The sequence below is a fragment of the Ambystoma mexicanum genome, chromosome 5q (assembly GCF_040938575.1).
Source record: "Ambystoma mexicanum isolate Mex_15411 chromosome 5q, UKY_AmexF1_1, whole genome shotgun sequence".
NCBI lineage: Eukaryota > Metazoa > Chordata > Amphibia > Caudata > Ambystomatidae > Ambystoma > Ambystoma mexicanum.
The window spans coordinates 895,507,651-895,528,801 of NC_090933.1; the positions used below are offsets into that span (position 1 = coordinate 895,507,651).

General features: G+C 45.4%; 1 protein-coding gene across 2 annotated transcripts in view; it reads right to left on the reverse strand.

Moving 5' to 3' along the window:
- MTERF3 (mitochondrial transcription termination factor 3) overlaps positions 1-21,151 on the reverse strand; it is a 703,041-nt gene that overhangs the window by 356,292 nt on the left and 325,598 nt on the right. For both annotated transcript variants that reach the window (XM_069621399.1, XM_069621398.1), the window contains exon 4: positions 16,989-17,178. In XM_069621399.1, coding sequence (XP_069477500.1) covers positions 16,989-17,178 — 190 coding nt within the window. The remainder of the gene's footprint in view (positions 1-16,988; positions 17,179-21,151) is intronic.

Genomic DNA, 21,151 nt, shown 5'->3' on the forward strand with positions numbered 1-21,151 from the left:
GTCTCTCCGTGAGGCCGTAATCATCCCACTCTTGAAACCAGGCAAGCCGGCAGTGGAGTGCGGGTCTTACAGACCGTTGTCCATGCTCAACCAGGACAGCAAAATACTCACGGCGGTGCTGACTAATAGACTGAAAAGGGTGATTAAGAAACTGATACACCCAGATCAGACGGGATATGTTCCGGGCAGGAACATCACCGACAACCACCGGAGGCTACACCATGTCATGGACCAAACTGAGGAGGACACGGGCGAGCTGGCCATAGTGTCGTTAGACGCGGTCAAGGCCTTCGACTCGGTACGATGGCCCTGGCTGAAAGCGGTCCTGAAGGGGTATGGAGTGGGACCCGGATACCTCAAATGGGTACAGTTGTTTTACAGCACCCCGATGGCGAGGGTCAAGACAGAGTCCACGGTCTCAGATTCTTGGCAACTGGGCAGGGGGACCAGACAGGGATGTCCCTGGTCACCGATGCTATATATACTGGCATTGGAGCCGCTGGCAATATGCCTGCGTCAACAATATGGGGAGGTGGGCATAAACACGGCTAGTGGAGAGCATTTGATATCATTATATGCGGATGATATGCTCCTTTATTACGCTATCCAGAAGAAAACCTACAGTACGTCCTAGAGGTGATAGAACGGTACGCCATCCTCTCCGGTATATCGGTGAACCCTGGAAAGTCCAGCCTGTTCCCTTTGGGTAGATATAGGAATGTCCCGGTGCAGAGGCTGCCTGTTCTGCCAATACCATGGCAGCCCGTAACATTTAGGTATCTGGGAATAAACATTTACCACAAGATCGAGACAGAACACAAGCACATACTGGTCTTTGGCATGCCGTGCATCATGGCCAGAGTGCTGGATGGTGCCAGTTCCAAGGATTTGTAGGACAGACAATAGCTACAGCAGTGGGGGCACAGCTGTCCAGATGTTGATCGTGCCCCCTATGTTGTCCCGTATTGTGGTGGGCAGCTCTGTTATGGTCTCCCTGTTGAAGCGGTACATGGTAACCAACTGGCTGTCGGTGAGGGTCCATTACTCAAACCATTACTGACAACAAATGGCCACATTGCCCCACACAACAAAAACCCTGCCAGTACCACAGCCACGCACCCATGTGCGGCCAGTCCACAGGGCCCACCCTTTGGCACCACATACCCCGGCAGGGCCCATGCAGTACCCAGGATGCCACATGCAGGGTGGAAATACACTGCCACACTACAGCCAGCATGTCCGCTGCACATGTCACCAGCAGACACATTACGTAACATCTGCTGCAAGGGAACTGGGTGCATGTGGAGCACCAACAATGCATGACACGAGTGACACTGCATGCACAGACATGGAATAGACTCATGCCGTGAACTGAAGGTCAATGTGAATGCACAAGTAGTACATAGAGCTGATAAAGTGTGCGTACACTCCAACACTGTACCCCGTGTCTAATTGCCTGTGTCGCCCATGCAGGTGACTCCGGATCCCCACAGCTGCCCTGGTCAATGACCCCTGTGCGTGATCCAAAAACACTGCAGGATATTGCCTACAAACACCCTCACAGCAGGACCCGTGTGTGCATCGAGCGTACCTCTGGCCCCCTGAAGGCGCGATTCTGCTGCCTCAACCGCACTGGTGGAGCCCTGATGTATGCTGCAGAGAAAGAGGGACAAATTGTGCTTGTGTGTGCCATGCTTCTCGAAATCTGCACAAGGAGAAACGTCCCACTACCCCATATGTGGACATGCCACCCCCAGACAATGAGGAAGCAGTGCCTGTGGCTCAGGCAAATGCACGCATTACCAGAGATGATGTGAAGGATGGGAGATGGCACGCAAGGGAATGATAGACACATTCTTTGGCACCTTCACACGGCACAAGCCATGCACGACTGACACCACCAAACAGGCCAATGACACAATCAGGAATGTCTTTGCATTGATGTAGGGAAAAAGTTTTTTATGTAATGAAGTGCCCCAACTATCCCCCCTCCCACCACCAACCCCGCATCACACAATCCTCCCTCCCACCACAAACTCCCCACCACACAATCCCCCTCCCATCACCAATTCCCCATCACACAATCCCCCTCTCTCCTCCAACCACCAACTCCCCATCACACAATTCTCCCTCCCAGTCCCCCCACCAACTTCCTAGCATGGCCACTCATGGCAATCAGTGTCCCAGGGTCCTTCACAATCATGGCTTCTTCGCCCTGTGGGTGGGGTTGAGGTGGATGGAATGGAGCCTGTCCCCAGGTTTTACTGACGTTGCACCTCTCTGCTCTGCCGGATGGCCTAAGCCAGTGCAGAGAGACCTTCTGTCATTTCCCTGACCTGCTAGGCATACAGTGTCAGTGCAGACGTGCTGGCTATTGTTTCGGCCCGGCTCCATGTTTAAGGAAGGCATGGTATCAAGAATAGACAGACACAAGTGATCACAGTTCAAGGGTGTTTATTAAACTGTATAGGTAGGTTGGAAAAACACCTGATCTAAACCAAAATCTAAGATGGGAGCAAGCTACGACCATCAAATCATAATAAGGCAGTCCTAATGGTGTCTTGTCAAAATAAAAGTGCCGATATTAAGAAACCTATTGCCAATCCTTACAACTAGAGACCAAAAAGAGCGTGGGATAGGTTTTACAAGAAAGAAAGAAAGAAGTGTTCACAAATGATAAGTCAGGATGTGGTCTCCCTTCCCCACGTTTTGAACACGGGACAAGGTGGTACTTTTGAGCACAGCACACGCTTGCGCTTTCCCAGCGGGTGACAGTTGCGCTTCAGATATCATGGCCGTCCGTGGTTAAGTCTCTTTTCTACAAAAAGTCTCTTGCCTCCAAGGACCTGATAGCCTCCAAAAATAAACAAAAAGTTCCTTTCAAATGTACGTTGGGTGATGCATTCACCCTGGGTCCCCCTCTTCCAGGCTCAGGCCCTCCTCCAATATCAGCCTCCCTCTGTCGGGTTCACTACGGCTTTTCACAAATGCTTCTCCCTGTTACATTCAGAATTTTAATGTCTTTTTAAACCATGCTTCACAAATCTTAATGTCTTTTTAAACAGCTCACCGTGGACAACCCGCTGTCGGGTTCAGCTTTGCCAACACACTGTTCATTTGGACTTGACACTTCGTCCCATTCTTTGGGCATCCCTCAGTCGGGTTCACTCTTGCCAATTTTACAGTTCCTTTATTGCCTTTGGTTTCTATTTGTTTGCCGGTCAAAGACTTTACAGAGGATTCTGCAAGATCCCTGTATGATCACTTTGACCTCTCTTCGCGGCTCTCCTACAGCCTTCTGGTATCAGTACATTCAACGCAGGATTAACCAGAGTCTCTTGAGTGAGCACCCACATGGTGCCGGAACTCTTTGCAGCTGGTTCTCCCTTAACAATTTACAGTTCTTTGAACTTTCCTCAATGTGCCACTTTGCGATTTTCATTCAGCACAGTTTGGTTTCTTTATCGGTTCCCATTCGACTCAACGGCTGTGATGAACCAGTCAGCATTTCAGTATATCTGGAGTCCAGGCCAGTACCACGGTAGCAGGAGTCTCCCTCTGTCCTGCTTATCGTAGGCATGCTCCATGTACCATTGACATTTTCTGCAACACACTTGGGTTATTGTTTGCAGTCTTACGATTCATTCCACTGAAGTTTTGCAGGTCTGGGTCAGAAAGGGCAAGGTTGCTTCTCTCCCTGTCAGCCTCTCGCTGCCTTTCTCCTCCTCTTGAACTGCCATACTTGGATAGCTGTCTCATCTTGTGGCCTGCCTTGCTCGTATTGTGCTCTTGTGCTCCACCTTTTCTCCCTGTGGGGAAGGGAAAGGGCCATCCAGTGGGTGTGATCCTGGTCAATTGCCTAACTCTGCCTGACCCTTGTGTTAGGACATGTCAGGTAAATGGCTTTGGTGTTTGTCTGTCGTCTTTCGTAGTTTGCAAAAGTGTTTGTGTCATAAAAGGGGGGGTAGAGTGTTTGAGTATCCTACTTGGTAGGTTGGGGAAAAGGTATTAGAAGAAGGGAGATACTGCGTCTCACCTTTCTGTGTCCAACATTCCACTCCCGGGGACCTCACACCCAGGTGATCCTCCCTCACTGGTCCACCCCCAGGAACTGGATCCAATAGTGATGGCAGCGTGGAGGCCACCTGAATGACAAATCCCCAGGAACTAGTCAGGGAGACACCGTTAGCTTTCTCACATGTGCAATGGCACAAACAACCCTGCGGGTAGCCCCCTGGATGTTGTCCCTTATGGCCTGCAGGTGTGCAGAGTGCATGTGGCCAATCTCCTCCATCTCCTGCTGTCTGTACTCCATGTCCTCGAGCCTCCGCAACAGCATGCTGCGTTTTGGAGTGTGCTGTGTGGGTGAGGGGGTCTGCACTGGCCCAGTGAGGGGATAGCAACGTCTGGCTCTGGTTCCGTGCATGCTGGTGAGGTGAAGGGCTCTCCGGGGAGAGTTGGCGCTAGCAGTTTGGAGGGCTCTCTGGGGAACCTTGGTGCTGGCGGCGGGAAGGACTCTCCGGGGAATGTGGCCCTTCGGCCAGTGTCCCCTGTGGCTCCTCAGTCACCCTGCCAGCAGGTGTGGCCTCAGTGTCTGTGCCTCCGGCTGCGGGTGTGCGTGCAGTGTGCCCTGCACTGCTCCTTGTGGCCTGTGGTGTGGGTGTTGTTTTGGCCCTGAACTGCTGCAGCATAATGCGCCACGACATCCGCCTTGGTGCGGCATGTGTGGGCCTTTACAGGGTGTAGGAGGCAGAGGTGGTAGATCTTGAGAGCCTGGAAGCACCGCTCCCTGATGGGTCTGCAGCCTCCTCCTCTGATACCTGGTTACGTGTGTGTGCCTACAGGGGAAATAGGAAATGTCAGGTATGGTCCCCCCACTTGTGTTGGCATGCGAGAGGCACAATTGCTATGGTACAGGGTGTGACCCCACAGATATGGGCAAATGGGCATGGTTGGTCATGGGGGGGATGCATGTGGGCCCAGCATCATGGGGTTGCTTGTAACAATGGGTGTGTGACCCATGGCCTGTTGGTCTTTGGCCTGTGTGTGGGTAGGGCAGGGTGTCCATGCTGGGGCAGTTTACGTCTGACATGCATGATTGTGGTCCTTCATGGCCCCACAATGTGGTGAGTGCTCCCCGGGTGGCACTCACATTGTGGGGACGGGGGTGGTGGCTAAGTACATGGCATTGTCATGGCTCTATGGGGCACTACTGTGCAGTCGGCAAGGCTGTGGTGCACATTGATTGGCAGGCTGGGCACATGTCAGTATGTGGGACGTGTACTTCCCTGTGGCTTGTCTGCCATGCAGACATGGGGCAGGACTACTGGACCTGCAACATGCTGGTGTGACTGCTACACAGTGCTGTGGTCGCTCACGCACCTCAATCCTGCTGGCACAGGGTGCGCAAATGGGGTGTGGTGCGCATGGAATTAGTTTGGTGTACTTTCCTGCACTTCCTGCTGCTGTGATGCTCAGGGGTGCCCTTGGGGTCCTTCCCCATGGCTGTTGTGGAGAGTGGCTGATGTGCCACCCCGTCACTCTGCCCTGTTGGCATGCCCTGCTTCAGGGTCTGCTGACTTGTGCCATTAGGGCATTTTATGCTGGGCTGTCATTTGTGCATACATTTGTGTTCGGGTTGTGGGTAGTTCACTCACCTCCTGCCTGCTGGCACCCGCCTCCACACTGCCGACTCCTTCTATCCCTTCTAGGTGCAACACTGTTCTGCATTTCTCCTCCCAGGCGGTGAGTGGCATTGGCTCAACAGTGTCTCCCTCCAGTCGCCAGGGACTCCCGGCGGTGTTACGACAGCAGTCCCCACACCCTGACCCTCAGGTAGTTCCACCACTTGCAGCAGTACTCTCCATCGCAGGGTACGCTTGAAACTGCTGTCACCTTCTGGTAGATTAATTCCAGATGGCTGCCCTGCGTTGCCCAGTGGTGTACCGTTGGCAAATGTCATAAAAATTCCTTAGAGGGGGCAATCACCACATCTGTGAGGACCACCAGCTATTAGCGCTGGGATCACCAGCGTTAGCTCTATTAGCACCGCTTTCTCTGCAGTAGTCCTTATTTCTGTGCAGTTACAGCTGGGTGCTTTTAGGAAAGATTTCCATTTATGAGTAATTTTCCCTCCAGTTGTGTAGCCTTCAACTTTTTGCTGCTGTTGAAGCACAGCCTTCAGCTGCACTCCACTGGGCTTTCACTCACTTTGTTACGGGGAAACTGACATGCCCTTAAAGACAGTCAGTACTGGGAGACTTTGTTTCCATTAGTCCTTTCCAATGTTGCAAATTTTCTGCAACGTTCCAAGTGCACAATGCACCTTACAGTACAGTGCGCTTGGGTCTTCCTTTCGTTTCCAAAGGCCCTATTTTTCAGGATAAGCTGCCACCACTGGCCTGGTGGCAGCTTATCCTTTCACTTTATTTGATCCCTTTCTTGCCATGCAAACCGTGTTTACCGTGGTTGGCACAGAACTGTGGCCTGGCTCCAAAATGGCCTTGCCACAAGGTTCTTTCTCCTGTCCTTTGGCCATCTTGCCCCTTTGCCTTCCCAGGTCGATCCGACCGAGGGCAGTCCTTATTTGGGCATGCATTCTCCCACGAAACGCCAAGCTTTTGCGGGCTTTTGCCTGCCTTGTGTGTGTGTGCTTCCAGGATGTGGGTTGGACTGTCTAGTTGCAATACACATCCTGGGTTCCAGAGAGTCCCGCCCCCCCTACTGCAAGCCTGAAACTGCACGATGCTCGACACCAGTAATTGTGGCCAAACCACGATGAGGGGTCGAGAAATGGTATCCATTAAGAAAGCCATACCAGATGTATGCAAGAAGAGATGACAATCTCTCAGAAGAAGTCCCTGAAGGAATATGAAAACAATAGAAAGAGAAGCTTGTGACTTCACAAGAAGTGACAGTGACGCACTAAGATGATAAGATCTATGGACCTTACAGAAACTGATGACGAAATATACCCGTCTCTATAGGAGAATGTGACATGTCTGTTCCATTGTTGTATTCACGACAGACACCAGTTAACATTTGGGGAAGAGATTTTATGACAAAGCTTAACATGACTATTTCATTTACTGACAAAGGAATAGTGTGTTGCACTCCTGGAACACACTACATGAATGTGGGTGAGTTTATACTGGTGTTCACAGAGCAAGTGGCTCTGCTAGGCATTCCAGTGGAGCCAGAAGTTTTCCTTTATGGGGTGAGCATTCTATTAACATGGCTACCTGGCTTAGTGGGGAAGACTGTGACAAGTTCTTGTTCAGATCACAGATACCTATGGATGAAGAGGGGGCACAGACTATCCATCTAGAGTTAGAAGCAGCCATAGTACGAAGGGAAATGGCAAAGCTCGAAGGAACGGATGACGAGGGTAGACTATGGAGGACAGTGATAGCTCTCGAAGAGGTATACAGGTTGACTGACATTACTGATGATGGCATGTTAAGAGATGACCCAACAGACGATGAAGTAGTGTGCATTATGAGCATCACATATTCAATAAGAATAGAGAAAAGTGAAGTTCCACCGCGAATGGCAATAATGCGGTAGCGTCCAGCCTTTTTTTGAAGATGACTTGGAAAAGGTGCCAAGTATCTTCTGGACCACAGGCTGCTATGGTGTAGGTTTATTAAAAGGGGTGGGAGAAGTCAAAATGAAGTTGAAGCCAGGGGCGATTTTACCTCAAGCAAGCCAGTACCCCATGTCTCAAGAGGCCGATGAGGGCATTTTCAAGACTATTTCAGCATTGATGAAACAAGGCATTCTGTAACATCAGAATTGTCATGCAACACTGCAGTGTATCCGATTAAGAAATCAAAGGGTGGGTCGTGGAGATTCATACAAGATGAAGTTGGAGCCAGGGGCGATTTTACCTCAAGCAAGACGGTACCCCTTGTCTCAAGAGTCCGATGAGGGCATTTTCAAGACTATTTCAGCATTGATGAAACAAGGCATTCTGTAACATCAGAATTGACATACAACACTGCAGTGTATCCGATTAAGAAATCAAAGGGAGGGTCGTGGATATTCATACAAGATATGAGACTGACTAACCAGATTGTAGATATAGGGCCTCATTACACGGAAGGCGGTGATCCAGGGTGCTATTAGCACCCTGGACCATGCCGGTAAATTACCGGCACCGCCTTGGCGGTAAGGGGATTTACCGCCCCACCCCAAGGTCGGTGGGGCGGTAAATCCCCCTTCCGCCATTGCCCTTCCCCATTCCCATTTCTGCCCCATAGGGCTCTATGGGAATGGGGAAGGCGCTAATTACGGCACCGCAATTTTGCGGTGCCGTAATTAGCTCCGAGGTCCCTTAGCGGGTTGGTTTTTAACGCCTGCAAAAAGCAGGCGTTAGAGCACCAACCCGCTAAGGGACCTCGTAGTACGGCGGTAAGGGTTAACGGTCACCGTTGCCATTAACGGTGACCGTTAACCCTTACCGCCGTCCGTGTAATGAGGCCCATAGAGTTTCCTTTAGTTCCTAACCCGGCGACGATACTATGCAGTATTCTGGTGGAAGCTTGATATTTCGCAGTGATTGATTTGAAAAATGCATTTTTCTCAATCCCGTTGCATAAGGCCTCACAAGACTTGTATTTAGTTACGTTTCACCAGACGCGTCTGAAACATACTAGGCTGCCCCAAGGGTACTGTGAGGCTCCATCAATCTTTAACAGGGGCCTCCAGATGGACCTAGGTAATGTTGATTTGAAAAGCATGGTGATACAGTACGTAGATGACATTTTAATTTGTAGCACTACAGAGGATGAGTGCAGACAAGATTCGATTCAGCTGAAGACTATCCTATCTGACAAGGGATACAAGGCAGACAAGGAAAAATTGCAGTATTGCCAAGAAGAGGTGTTATACATAGGACAGTTGATTTCACATGAGGGAAAAAAAGGTGGCACCTGAAAGGGCTGAGGAAAAACTGCAAAACTGCAAAACCGCATACAGTAAAACAGATGCAACCGTTTTTGGGACTATGCAATTATGTTAGAGCTTGGGTGTTTGATTACAGTTCAGACACAAGACCCCTGTTGCAGGTTTAAAAAAAGGCACAAGTGGACAAAGTTACAATAGAATGGACTGAGGAAATGGAGGAAGAATTTGAAGAGTTGAAAAAAAGCAATTTGTAAAGCTCCTGTTCTGGAAATTCACAATTATGCTGAGGAATTGTATTTATTCTCGCATACGGATGGGACAGTCATGACTGCAGTGCTTACACAGAGGACCACATAGGGGTACAAGCCTCTAGCATATTACAGTGGGATTTTAGACACAGTTATGTGGGAACACCACAAACAATGGTCTCCTTATAACCTAACGTGACATCGACCTGATTGAAAATTGTGAAGTGTAATTAGGAAAGTTGATAACAAGTATCATCTGATTGCATCCCCATCTACTTCTAACAAATATGGAGGGAATAACTTATGTCACCCACGCACCCCCAATATTTTTCTGTTTTGAATAATTTGTTTTATTATATACTTGATGTGTATGTAATAATTTGTGTACCTATGTCTTTTTATATTCATGGTGAATCATATGTTTTAAGTGTTTTAAGATGTGTTAATAAAACTGCAAGATTTTTTTGGAGATACTGTCAGTGGAGATTCTGTTAAACTACTAAAATAAGACAGTAGTGCAACTTATCACTGGCTTGCTGTCCATCTGGGGACTAAGAGAGTGGTAGTTAATCTTGAGGTGTGTTTTTTAATGCTATTAAGTTCTCACTATTTTTCAAGATTGACCCCTGTAAACAAAAAAGTAGGGAGTACCCGATTTGTTGACTCGATTTTACGATGTACAAGAAAATGCCTTGCCAGAAGCGGACATTCTCTTTATTGATGGTTCTTCGAAAATTGATCAAACTAGTAGAGAAAGGCATTCTGGCACAGCTGTAGTGAGGCATACAGCAAATGGCGAATTTGAAGTGGTAGCAAGTGCAAGACTACCATTTCACTTTTCGGCGCAAGCAGCAGAATTGGTAACACTCATTTTTGCGCTTGAGAAACATGAAGGGCAGGAAGTGACATGTACAGTGACTCTGCCTACGTGACGTCAACCGTACAGGAAGGGCTAGAGCGTTGGAAAAGGAGGGGCTATGTCCATGAGGACGGCACTCCAGTGCAGCACGCATCCTTATTTGACAGGCTTATTGAGGCACTACAACTCCCAGTAGCCATAGAAGTCGTTAAATGCGCTACTCACACTAAGCAAACAGACTTTATTTCTTGTGGAAAGAAGCCGCAGACGTAGAAGCCAAAAGGGTTGCATATACTCCAGATAACTAAAGTTTTCATACACCAAATGTCAAAGAGAAGGTAGTCACAGTTATAGTGATGCAAGAAGGGTTTAATAAATTACCAATAGCTCAACTAATGGAGAGAGCAGGAATTATGTAAACAAAGATAGTGTTCCTTATCCCCCTCAGAAGCAATATGGAGACAGGACAGCACTGGGAAGTCGGTGATGCCAGTAGCGTTATTAAAGATTGCGCTTGAACAGCTGCATTATCCCACGCATGTAACTAGGGAATGTCTTACTGCAACAACTGCGGAAGACTGGTTTATTCCAAATTTGTTTGAACACATTGCATTTTATGTAATAAACTGCATCGTATGTCAAAAGTTTACCACTGGGCATACACTGAGAACGATTAGAGGAGTAATTACTTGACCGAATGGTCCTTTTCAGCATTTACATACTGACTTTGTTGATATGCTGCAGGTGTGTAGTGGATACAGGCATTTGATAGTAGTGTGTCTCCCTTCTCTTGGTGGATCGAAGTAGGTCCGTGTACACATCCTGATGCCACTTGCGCAACAAAGTTTCTAGTGCGCAAAATCTTTCCAAGATGGGGTGTGTGTGAAGTGCTGAGATCCGATAATGGGCCACCTTTTATCAATGAAGTATTTGAACAGATAGGGCTTTTGTTAAACATTTAAGCATACTTTTTCCTCTGCTTATCACCCGCAAGCGAATGTAATATGTGAGAGATTCAAAGGCCTCCTTAAACAAAGGATTGTCAAAATCAAGTTAACTTTGAAAAAGGTATGGCTATATTGTCTGCCCTTAGCTTTATATGCCCTACGGAATCATCCTGGTTCGGACCATCACCTCACCCCCCACGAGCTAGTAACAGGAAGGCAGATGAGAACGCCTCTTACTCCTCCATTGAGGAGTAGAGGTGATGCCCAGAGTACAGCAAACATGTTAGGAAATGAATTAAATGAATATTTAGATCAAGTCAAGCGCCAAGGAGATCGGTCTCAGAACACAGATGAAAACCATTCAGCAACTGGATGAACTGAACTATTATCGACACCTAAATTATTTATTGGAGATGCTGTGCTAATTTGAAATTGTACCTGCAAGTGGCACGAGCCACGTTTCCATGGCCCTTCTTTTATTATTGAAAACATAACCCCATCAGCAGTAAAAGTTCAAGGCAGGCGAGCTTGGCTTCATTTAAATAACATTAAACCTAACAGAGGCAAGACCGTACCTCCCACCATTGCCGATTTAGATGCAAGACAAGAAGAAGAATTTCAGCACGTGTAGACACTATCGATGATGAAGAAGGAGGACGATAAAGCTACTAGCTGATAAATGCAGATTTGCATTTGGACTGTGTACCTTCTCACGATGATGAGAATGGGACCTTGACAGAGGCGAGAATGTTGCTGATGAACCTGCATAATAATATGGAAGATGCAACAGAGGATGTTGCAGCTGACAGTTGGTTTGCATCTATCTTCTCATGGGTTCCATATTGGATGGCAAGCGTCTTCAAGCTTCTTGGAGCAATCTTGGTGATGGTAATGTGTGGATTCTGTGTGATTAGGATAATGATTACACAGTGCAAGAAGACAGCGAATAAAGCAGTAGGAATGAAGATCATGAATGATGTTGAATCATGATTTGAACCTAAGGAATTGACTGATGAAGAAATCAGAGGATACATAAAGGCCAGTATCGCAGCACCAAAGGATCACAAGAAGTACGTGGGACAATGGGTCTATTGCAACCCAAATGAATAGTGCAGTTACATGACCTGGAGTGTGGATGAACATGTCAAATCAGTTGGATCCCTGAAGGGAGATAAAGATATGGACTACAAAGAAGTAATTCTTCAAGAGAAAATATCAAGATGTGGAAGCCAGTGAAGAGGTGGTCGATGGATCGAGCAGTGGGGTGAGTGTAGAGGAGCAGCCGATTGCCTCTGCAGGAAGTCCTGCCCCCCTACTTCCGGTATGCTGGAAGCCTGAAACTGCACCCAGTGCTTGAAACCGGTAATTGTGACCATACGTTATGTTAGTTCTATTTGTACAGTGCACATTCGCCCAGGGGCATCTTGGCGCTAGGCGACAGAGGTGAAGCAGTGAGGAAGGGGAGAACCCTAAAATGAACCCTAAAATAGGCAGGTCTTCAAAGAACGGCGAAAGGCTAAGTGGTCAGCCTTGGACAGAGCATTCCAGGCCTTAGCTGCAGCCACAGAAAAAGCACGGCCACCCATCCGGAGCAGTCAGACTTTAGAAACACTTTGCAAAAGAGCACACTGGGAGTGCAGGGATCCCTGAACCATGGCTGACCACTCAGCCTTTCGTTATTCTTTGAAGACCTGCCTATTTTAGGGTTCTTCCTTTCCGCGCTGCTTCACCTATGTCGCCTAGCGCCAAGATGCCCCTCGGCGAATGTGCACTGTACCCCATACCGCGACGAGTGTTCGAGAAAAGGTATCCATTAAAAAAGCGATACCAGATGTATGCAAGAAGAGGATCTCTGGGAATAAGTCCCCGAAAGAATATGAAAATGAGAGAAGGAGAAGCTGGTGACTTCACAAGAAGTGAGAGTGATGCACTAAGAAGATAAGAAGATGATGTATGGACCTTACAGAAACTGATGACGAAATAAGGGATTGAGTAAACGTTCCTGTGCAGAAAAGAAGATTGTATGTGTGGGTGTGACGCACTGCAGAAAATGCAAGCCGCTCAATTAATGTACAGATGCAGCAACGCAAGTAGACTAAGTGAACATAGAAGCTGGCTATATGTAGTGAATAGACTGCAGGCGAAGCCGCCATTATATATGAAGAAATTGGACATCAGTGTCACAATTTTAGTAAACTCATACTCGCGGAGAAAGAAGGATCGAAAACGGTCTCGCAGCAAAGAATAGCTGGGAGCATGGAAGAAGTGAGAAGGGCTGTCTGGCCTGGTGTCAAGATTGAAGGCAGCCAAGAACTGGTTATCTATCCTCAAAGAACAGTGAACGTGAGAAGCTGAATTATCCTTCGTCAAGGTGCAAGGAAGGAACACCATGAGTGACAATGTTATTAATTAAAGACAATTAAATGATATAAAACGGGCCAAATTGCGGTCTCCGTTCACGTGTGCCGCGGATGGAGATAGGAGTTGGGAATACAGACCAGAACTGTACCCATACTCCTTTATATTCCCAGAGAAGAGAATCTACTGCAAGGCCAAATTCAAAGACAGTCTGCATGGCAGAAGGTAAGGCTAATAAGAGATGTGGGCCTAATTGGGTGGGGAGTTGAATTCAAGTTCATGCCCTGGCACCTTAGATGCCCTTTCTGTATCGCAGTCCCTATAGAAAGTATACTTAAATGTTCTCCTTAAGCCAATCCCGACCCTTAGTAGGTTTTTCTTATTTGCCACGTAGTATGACGTGACTTATGATGATTGATTTGTATATAAATGTATTTTTATGTGAAATACTTTGAGAGAACTTTGACCGAACGTCAGTTGATGTTTGTTGTAACTCCATGTTTTAGAAAATTGATTTAAAACAGTCAAATGGGACTTTGCCAACTTCCTGAGTCAGTTTATTTGGTGTAAGAGTTATTCTGCATCCCATCCATTGCACGACATGTTGCTGATTAAGAACCTTATGTTCACCCTCCTCATGCAAATTCGCCCATATCTTTCAGAGCGGAAAAGAACTGTGATCGCGTTTGCATTGGTCAACTCCAAGTAAGACTATTGCAATAGTCTCTTGGCTAGCACATCTGCCACCAATATATTAACAAATTGCAAATCTGTGCGGCCTAGGCAAGTTCTGTTACACCTCTGAAGCAAGGCATGACTTACACTGACTTCCAACTGAAAACAGGATTCTCTATCAAATTCCGACCTTGACTCATAAGTGTCTCAATAGATCTGTCCCTAAATACCTAGCAGACCAGCTTTTCAGGGCACCTGCCAATAGAGTCCTGCGCTCCAATAATACACACTGTCTAGCCCTTCCACGGTACAAACTCCAGAAATATGGGGGCACCAGATTTGACAGCTGTGCCCTTCCATCATGAAACAAACTCCCTTCAACCTCAAGATAGATTCCCTGCCTGACACTTCAAGAAAACCTAAAAATTCACTTTTTGACACAGGAGTAGACTAGCCCCTCTTATTATGATACTTTATTCTGACGGTCACAACAGCCTTTGTCTTTCTCCTGATGATTTATGTGTGCGTTTGTCTGTCGTGTTTTATGTGTGCTCGGAGGCCCCAGAGGCATGTGGCGCTTCATACAAAATAAAGTAAGTAAATAAAGTAACGGAGACCCTGAGAGAAAACAAGCCAGAGGATAAAAGGCAGAAAGGGAAATGACCAGAAGACGCGAGACACCATTTTGGCCCGCTTTAGTTGTTCATAATAGTAGCAGGGACAGATGACATTTACTTTGGACTTCTTAATGACAAACTAGCACCTTAAATTCATTTAGTTAGGTAGGGAAATCCATATAGCGATAGGGAGCGATAGACCTTTTCATTATAATTTAATTAAAAGAGCACTGAAATGTCCATAATGTGCCCAATTCCTTCAGACCTGCCACACATTCCACTTCACAAGATGTGATAACCTATATGAAACCTTCATCGCATAGGGGTGGGGGGGTGGCTTGATATGAGGAGTTACTCTACCAACAGATGACCTGTTGCTACTTCTAGCAGTTCTGAACATACAGAATCTTTTCCCAATGCAATACTTTGGACCTTAGCCCACTGCCATGTTCTGAGGATATCCGCCTTCCACATTGCTTCTACAATTAACAGCATTTTGGTAGATCAACAATCTACTTGCTTCTGCTACCTGACATCACTGTCACTCAGTTGCCAGAGTATATATAAAAAGCCTGTACTTCTGTGTGCAATATTAGTTTGGCATTTAGTATACTTGTTCAGGGATTTAAGCACAGTTTCTCACTATATGTAGGTATTAACACCTAATTTGGTGAGAGCAGTGGTAGTTTTCTTCTTTGTTGGATTTTTCTAGATACTTCTGACTGACCAGAGTTTATGGAATATCCTGGACAACGTTGGTTGGTTGAAGCCATGCTCTGGTCTCTGCTGGGTTTCTAGATAAACAAGTACATATTCTGAGACATCAGACATTTTGAGTCATGGGTATCACATCTGAATGGTTGTTAGAAAAAGGAGGTTGGGCTATGCAGACATACCTTAAACCGCAAGGTGTACAGCCTTTGCTCAATGACCATCAGGAATGGAAGGTAACCGAGCTGTACCATCGTTCTGCAGTTGTATAGGATTGGAACTACAATTCCCTGCATTAACGAGGCGTACCTGCCTTGCGTGAATCTTGTGATATACAGAAGTTGCAGATATCACTTTTCCTGGATGTCGACTGCCTACCTCAAACTAAACCCATCGCCATAGCCAAAAAGGCCCTAATTGCCTGGCTCCTAATCAAACCCTTAATCCTGCCGCAGGACTTCTGGACCCTGGTGCAGGCCCTTGTTGTCTTGCACCTCGATGGGGGAAATGTTCTCCTGGCAGGGCTCCCAGGTGCTCCCTTGGCTCCCCTAAAAGCAGTCCACCACGCTGCAACACGTCTTATTATAACAGCATGGAAATTTGACCGAATAACCCACATCCTACACACAAACTACATTGGCTTCCACTCCAAGCCAGGATGCTGTTCAAGACTGCATAAATCATCTACAAAGCAGTCACGAGTAGCACATCAGCGTACCTTGAGGTTAAGCTCCACATATCTGATGACGCATGCTCCTGGCGCAGCAAATTGACTGACCGGCCTGAACCACAACTCGTCTGCAAAGAGATGACCTGCAAACAATCCTTCTCTTGTCTTGCACATTTCCCTCTGGAACTCGATCCTGGTGTTGGGTCGGAATGCCCCCACACTTCTCCAATTTAGCAACTCTTGCACACTGCTATCCCTTCATCTCTGCTGAACTCAGGCAATCAAAGGTTCTGCTAAATCTATACACCTGGATATCCTTTGTTTCTCATTTAGGGTAGCACTTTTTGTTTAGTAGTTAGAGTCCCATTTTTACTTTCATATTTTGATAAACATGTTCATTGTGTTGACCCTTAATATAACCATTTTTATTTTCCTATTGCAGTCACGTGCAGAGGTCTCTGGATACAGTCATCCTCCCAACCTTTCCTTTACATTTCTTGTGACTAGTCTGTTTGGTTTTGGGCCACTGCAGAAACAGTTGGTAGATGTATGTGAGGACAAGCAGCAAAAACAGAATATCCATTCCTGACAGTAATGAATGTCGGGTTACTTCTTTGAGAGTAACATGAAATTGGGAAGAAACATCATGCCTTTGTACGGCTACAAGTGATTTTAACTAATAGATAATAACGAATAACATTTTGATCTAAAGATTTTTAATGAAAAAAATACTGAATTTTTACAAATTGTTGTTCAGGGGGGTACACCCCCAAGCCGCCTGTTTCCCTTTGTTTACAATCCCATCCCAACCCCCTCCCAACCAGTTTTAAACCCTTACCCAACCCCTATATATAGTTTTAAAAATAAATAAAAAAACAGTATTTTTTTCGTTGAAAATGTTTCATTCAAAATGTAATTCGTTATTATCTATTCGTTAAAATCCCTGTATACCCCTTTGTACATCATATACAACAAAGCCAACTAAAGAATACATACCTTTTCTTCAGAATCTCAATTTCTACAGTGAGGATAAAGGGATTGATTGTTATGAATGACCCAAGTTGTGCATCTTCGACACCGACATCCTTCAAAAAGAGAAGTACGTTTTGGACATCCTTTTCAAAATCCAGTTTAAGTAGGAAGGTGGCTACATGAGGGCGCCTTTCCAGCTTGGACAAATCAACTCCTGTAGCAAAGATATCTCCAAATTAGTAAAAACTAAAGGTATTGAAAAAAGTAGACATTGAATGTACACAACAGTTAAATCAGTACTAATACCAGGTTCAAAGTGTTCCTTTAAAGGGTGCTAAATGGATTTAGCCTATTTCAATAAATTGGAGCACACAACATCCCTAAAGGAGCAAAACATGGCGTACTTGATCATGATTACAGGCAGGTGCGAGCAATATCGCCTTTGGCGAAACGAAATTCACTCCAATTTTGTTTCGCCACAAGAGCAGATTTTTTTTTACAACTCCTTACTTGTGGGCAAATTTCATCGTACAACCTGAAATTTCGTTTTTTGCCCGAAATTCCAGAAATTGGGGGCAAAAATCTGAAATTTCTGGAGGGAAGAAGCCCAAAATGACCAATTTTCTCTGCAGACATTACGACTAAACAAGCACATATTTCTGCTAGCCATATCTCTAGGCACGGAAACCGGTTACATGGGGAACCTGCTGCTCTTCTTCACCAACAGGTTACAACACTGGAGCTACTACAAGGCACTCAAAATCATACATTATTTTGGATAAAGTTTCACAGTGAGTGTTCCTTCTGTACGGGGTACTTTGGGTCAATATAAATATGTTAAACTGCACAGGTGACAAGGCAAGATGGCAATCTGAGCCATTGATAAATGTTTACAAATAAGCAGCCCCATACTGGTAAAGAAAAATTAGGCTTTATTGATAGGTGCCAGGTAGCCCTCCACAGGTAGCAGTGTCCACACTCTAACTGACTCTCGTCTCGCTTGTGATGGGATGACTTTATTAAGTTTGCAATAAACAATAACAACTGCACATAAAGCAAACAATGTCTCACATTAAATTGTCACAACTAAATTTGCAAAACATCATAAGCATCAAATATCGTCTAGTCCAACAAAATAGCCATATCCTGTGAAACATAATAGTCAAACTGACAGGTGTGCACAAAACAACACAAAAGACAACACAAGTGGGAAGAACGAAAGAGAAAAAAAAATCCCCTCACCTCCATCTTATCCCACCGTCTCCCATAGACGTCACATCCACTATAACAGCCCTAACGTCAGATCAATCATAAAGAGCCAAAAAAGGTCCTTATAACTTCATGTATTCCTCTTCTTTTTCTTTATTTTTCAATGAAACCTTATCATACTGTGAGATAATATGTAACTCCGTCAACCACTCTTCAACATTAGGCTTTTTCCTCTTTTTCCAAATTCTGAGAATTAGCTTAATTGCTACCATGATGGCATGACTTCTTTAACCCATATATATGTCAACCCATTTCGACGTGTGTCGCTAGGAGTTCCATCTGCTTAGAGGATAGAACATCTCCCTGAGTGCGTTAAAAAAACAGAATAAGCAGGGTCAGGTGGAGAACAGGAACAAGGAACAAGGGACCAGTAGTAAAAAACGAATTTCTGCGAACTGGCGTATGGTCCTACTAACCCTCTCCTTCTATTGAACAACTTCCAATTATTATGACAGGCCACTTTTCAAACCAAATGGCTTACGTGTGCATAGAGGAGCTCAAATCCGGTCCTTTTCCTACAGTATCTCATTAATAAGCATTGTTCTCTAAATTCTGTTATTACTGAGATACATGTCCAATAATACAAGAAACAATAGGGCCAGTAGGATCTTAGATGGGTATGGTTTTGCCAACGGTTCAAGGGGTATCTCCTGGCACTTGATATAGGGTCATCCAGGTATTAACATATTCACTGTTTAACATCTTCAGTTTCATGCTATTTCCCAGTCAATCTAAGATTAAACTCCATTTAATTAATTATGCTTTGTTCCAAAGGATGTACTGAATGCCAGCACCACCCATCTGGTTAGATTACAAAGAACAACCTGAACACTTTATCTCTGGGACAGTGATTAGGGCAAATAACCATGCTAGGCACTATGTCCCTGTGAAAAGTTGAGCAAAGGTACTGCGAGTAAGACACGTATCCCCCGACATCTAATTTCACTCATAATTACACCTTTTGTGCAAGTTTGTGTCCCTCAAGAACAAAGTAGCCACAGATGCAGATTAATTTCTGTTGCACAGTTCCAGCTAAATTTCTGTTATATTAATAGCCATTATGTAAAAGAACCCAAGTACATTGTAACATTGCTTAGCATTTTCCAAAATGTAGCCTAGAAAACTGAAGGGAAATTCAGAAAATAATGACAGTGTGGCTTTAGGAAGGTCTACTTCAATGTTCCAAATGTAAACTGTACTTTTGCTTCACCGACCGCAGTGTGGATGGCCTCACCTACTCCAATAACACAAAGAGCATATTCTGTATCCTCCACCATCCCTTTTTCCAATTACCACCATCTAATTCTCACTCAGTTCATTACCTGATCTCCAATACATCACTCCCCCCTCGCCCCTCAGAACACGTTACTGTACCATGCCTCCACACATCCCATCTGGGGGGAAGAAAAGTGATGTGTCGGAGATCAGGTAATGAACCGAGTGAGAAATCGATGGGCCGTTTTCTTTTCAGATGGGACATTCGGAAAGGCTAATGTTGAGAGGAACATTTCAGAAAAATTATATTGTGTTTTGGTCTAAAGTAAATGTACTGGGAAGGTGCATCTAAGGAAGAGGCTTAGGAATTAATATTAATATGTCACATTTATGAATGCAGCAAAGGTGTGAATGAGATTAGATATGATGTGAATATGAAGCAAATTGAATTACTAAAATACATATTGTGATTCTACTTGCTAACATTTAATTCCAGTTCTGAAATTTTTTCTGACCTGCTTTGAGCAGTTTATTTAAGCATATATTCTATTGTCTGATATGAGCCGATGTTAGAGGTCTTTGACCCACTGTTTATAGGGAAACTGTGATATGTGAGCCATGTATCTACAATGAGTAGGCGTATGTGTCAACTTTGAGCCATGTGTTTTGTTATGTGAAACTGATTTCATGTATTGTGGCACAGAGGTGCAGTTAAATGAGTATAGTTGAATTAATGTATTTTAGCACAAGGGTGTAATTGAGTTTGGCCTAAAAATATGTGCACGTAAATAAAATATTGTTTTATGAAATTTCCTTTCTATCACGTGGAAGTGGGACTGATCAACCCATGTCTCTGTGTAAGCTATACCGTACTGTTTCTTTAAGGATCACGCCGGTTTTCATGTGTTCTTCGTTTCTTTTGTCGCTTTCCTTTCTTTTCTATGCTTTGGGGGGGATGTGGTACTACTCTTCAGTTTCCATCTGTGGAGATTGGCGTCACGTGTTTAGGCGATGTTTCTATTTTAGAGATGGTTCCGTTTTGGAGATGGTGGTCTATTGCTCATGACAGGTTCCCAGTATGAGAAGGTAGTGGTGTGTAAGGTTTTTATATCGATATGAATTTGAGTGGAGTAATGCGTCTTGTTGGTTGGTTGCGAATGGGCCTGGATCACGTGTACAGCCGTGTTTCTCTTTTGGTGGATGAAAATGCGCTCGGGTGTGGCAGGCCCCAGTACTGGATGTGGCAGGCCCAGGAGATAGGTGAATACTATGTGAAATTTGCGGGTGTAGTAGTGAGTGGATGGTGCTCGGAGGTGGCAGCTTCGGGATTGAGGGGTGGCAGCCCTGAATAGATGGTGGTATGCTTTCTTCTGATGGTTTTGTTTGTTAGTTATGCAGTTGGTTGAATACACTTTGGTGGTTGTGAATGTGGATATGCTGGTGCAGTGTTTGGTTGTGTTATTTTAGTGCATTGGATCCTGTCTGGTATGGCTGAATGTGTGTGGACCCATTCCTGTGGCTTTAAAAGAAGGGGGGTGTGTAGTGTGGTGCTTTCATTGTCTATAGCAATACAAACCCTATGGAACGCACAGTAGTGGTGGAACCCTGGGTTTCCTCAGGGTTCCAGGAATGTCAGTTGGACTTTCAGGATGGGGGCCACAACCAAGAAGGATGTCATTACATGCTCTCTCTCCCTTCTTCTA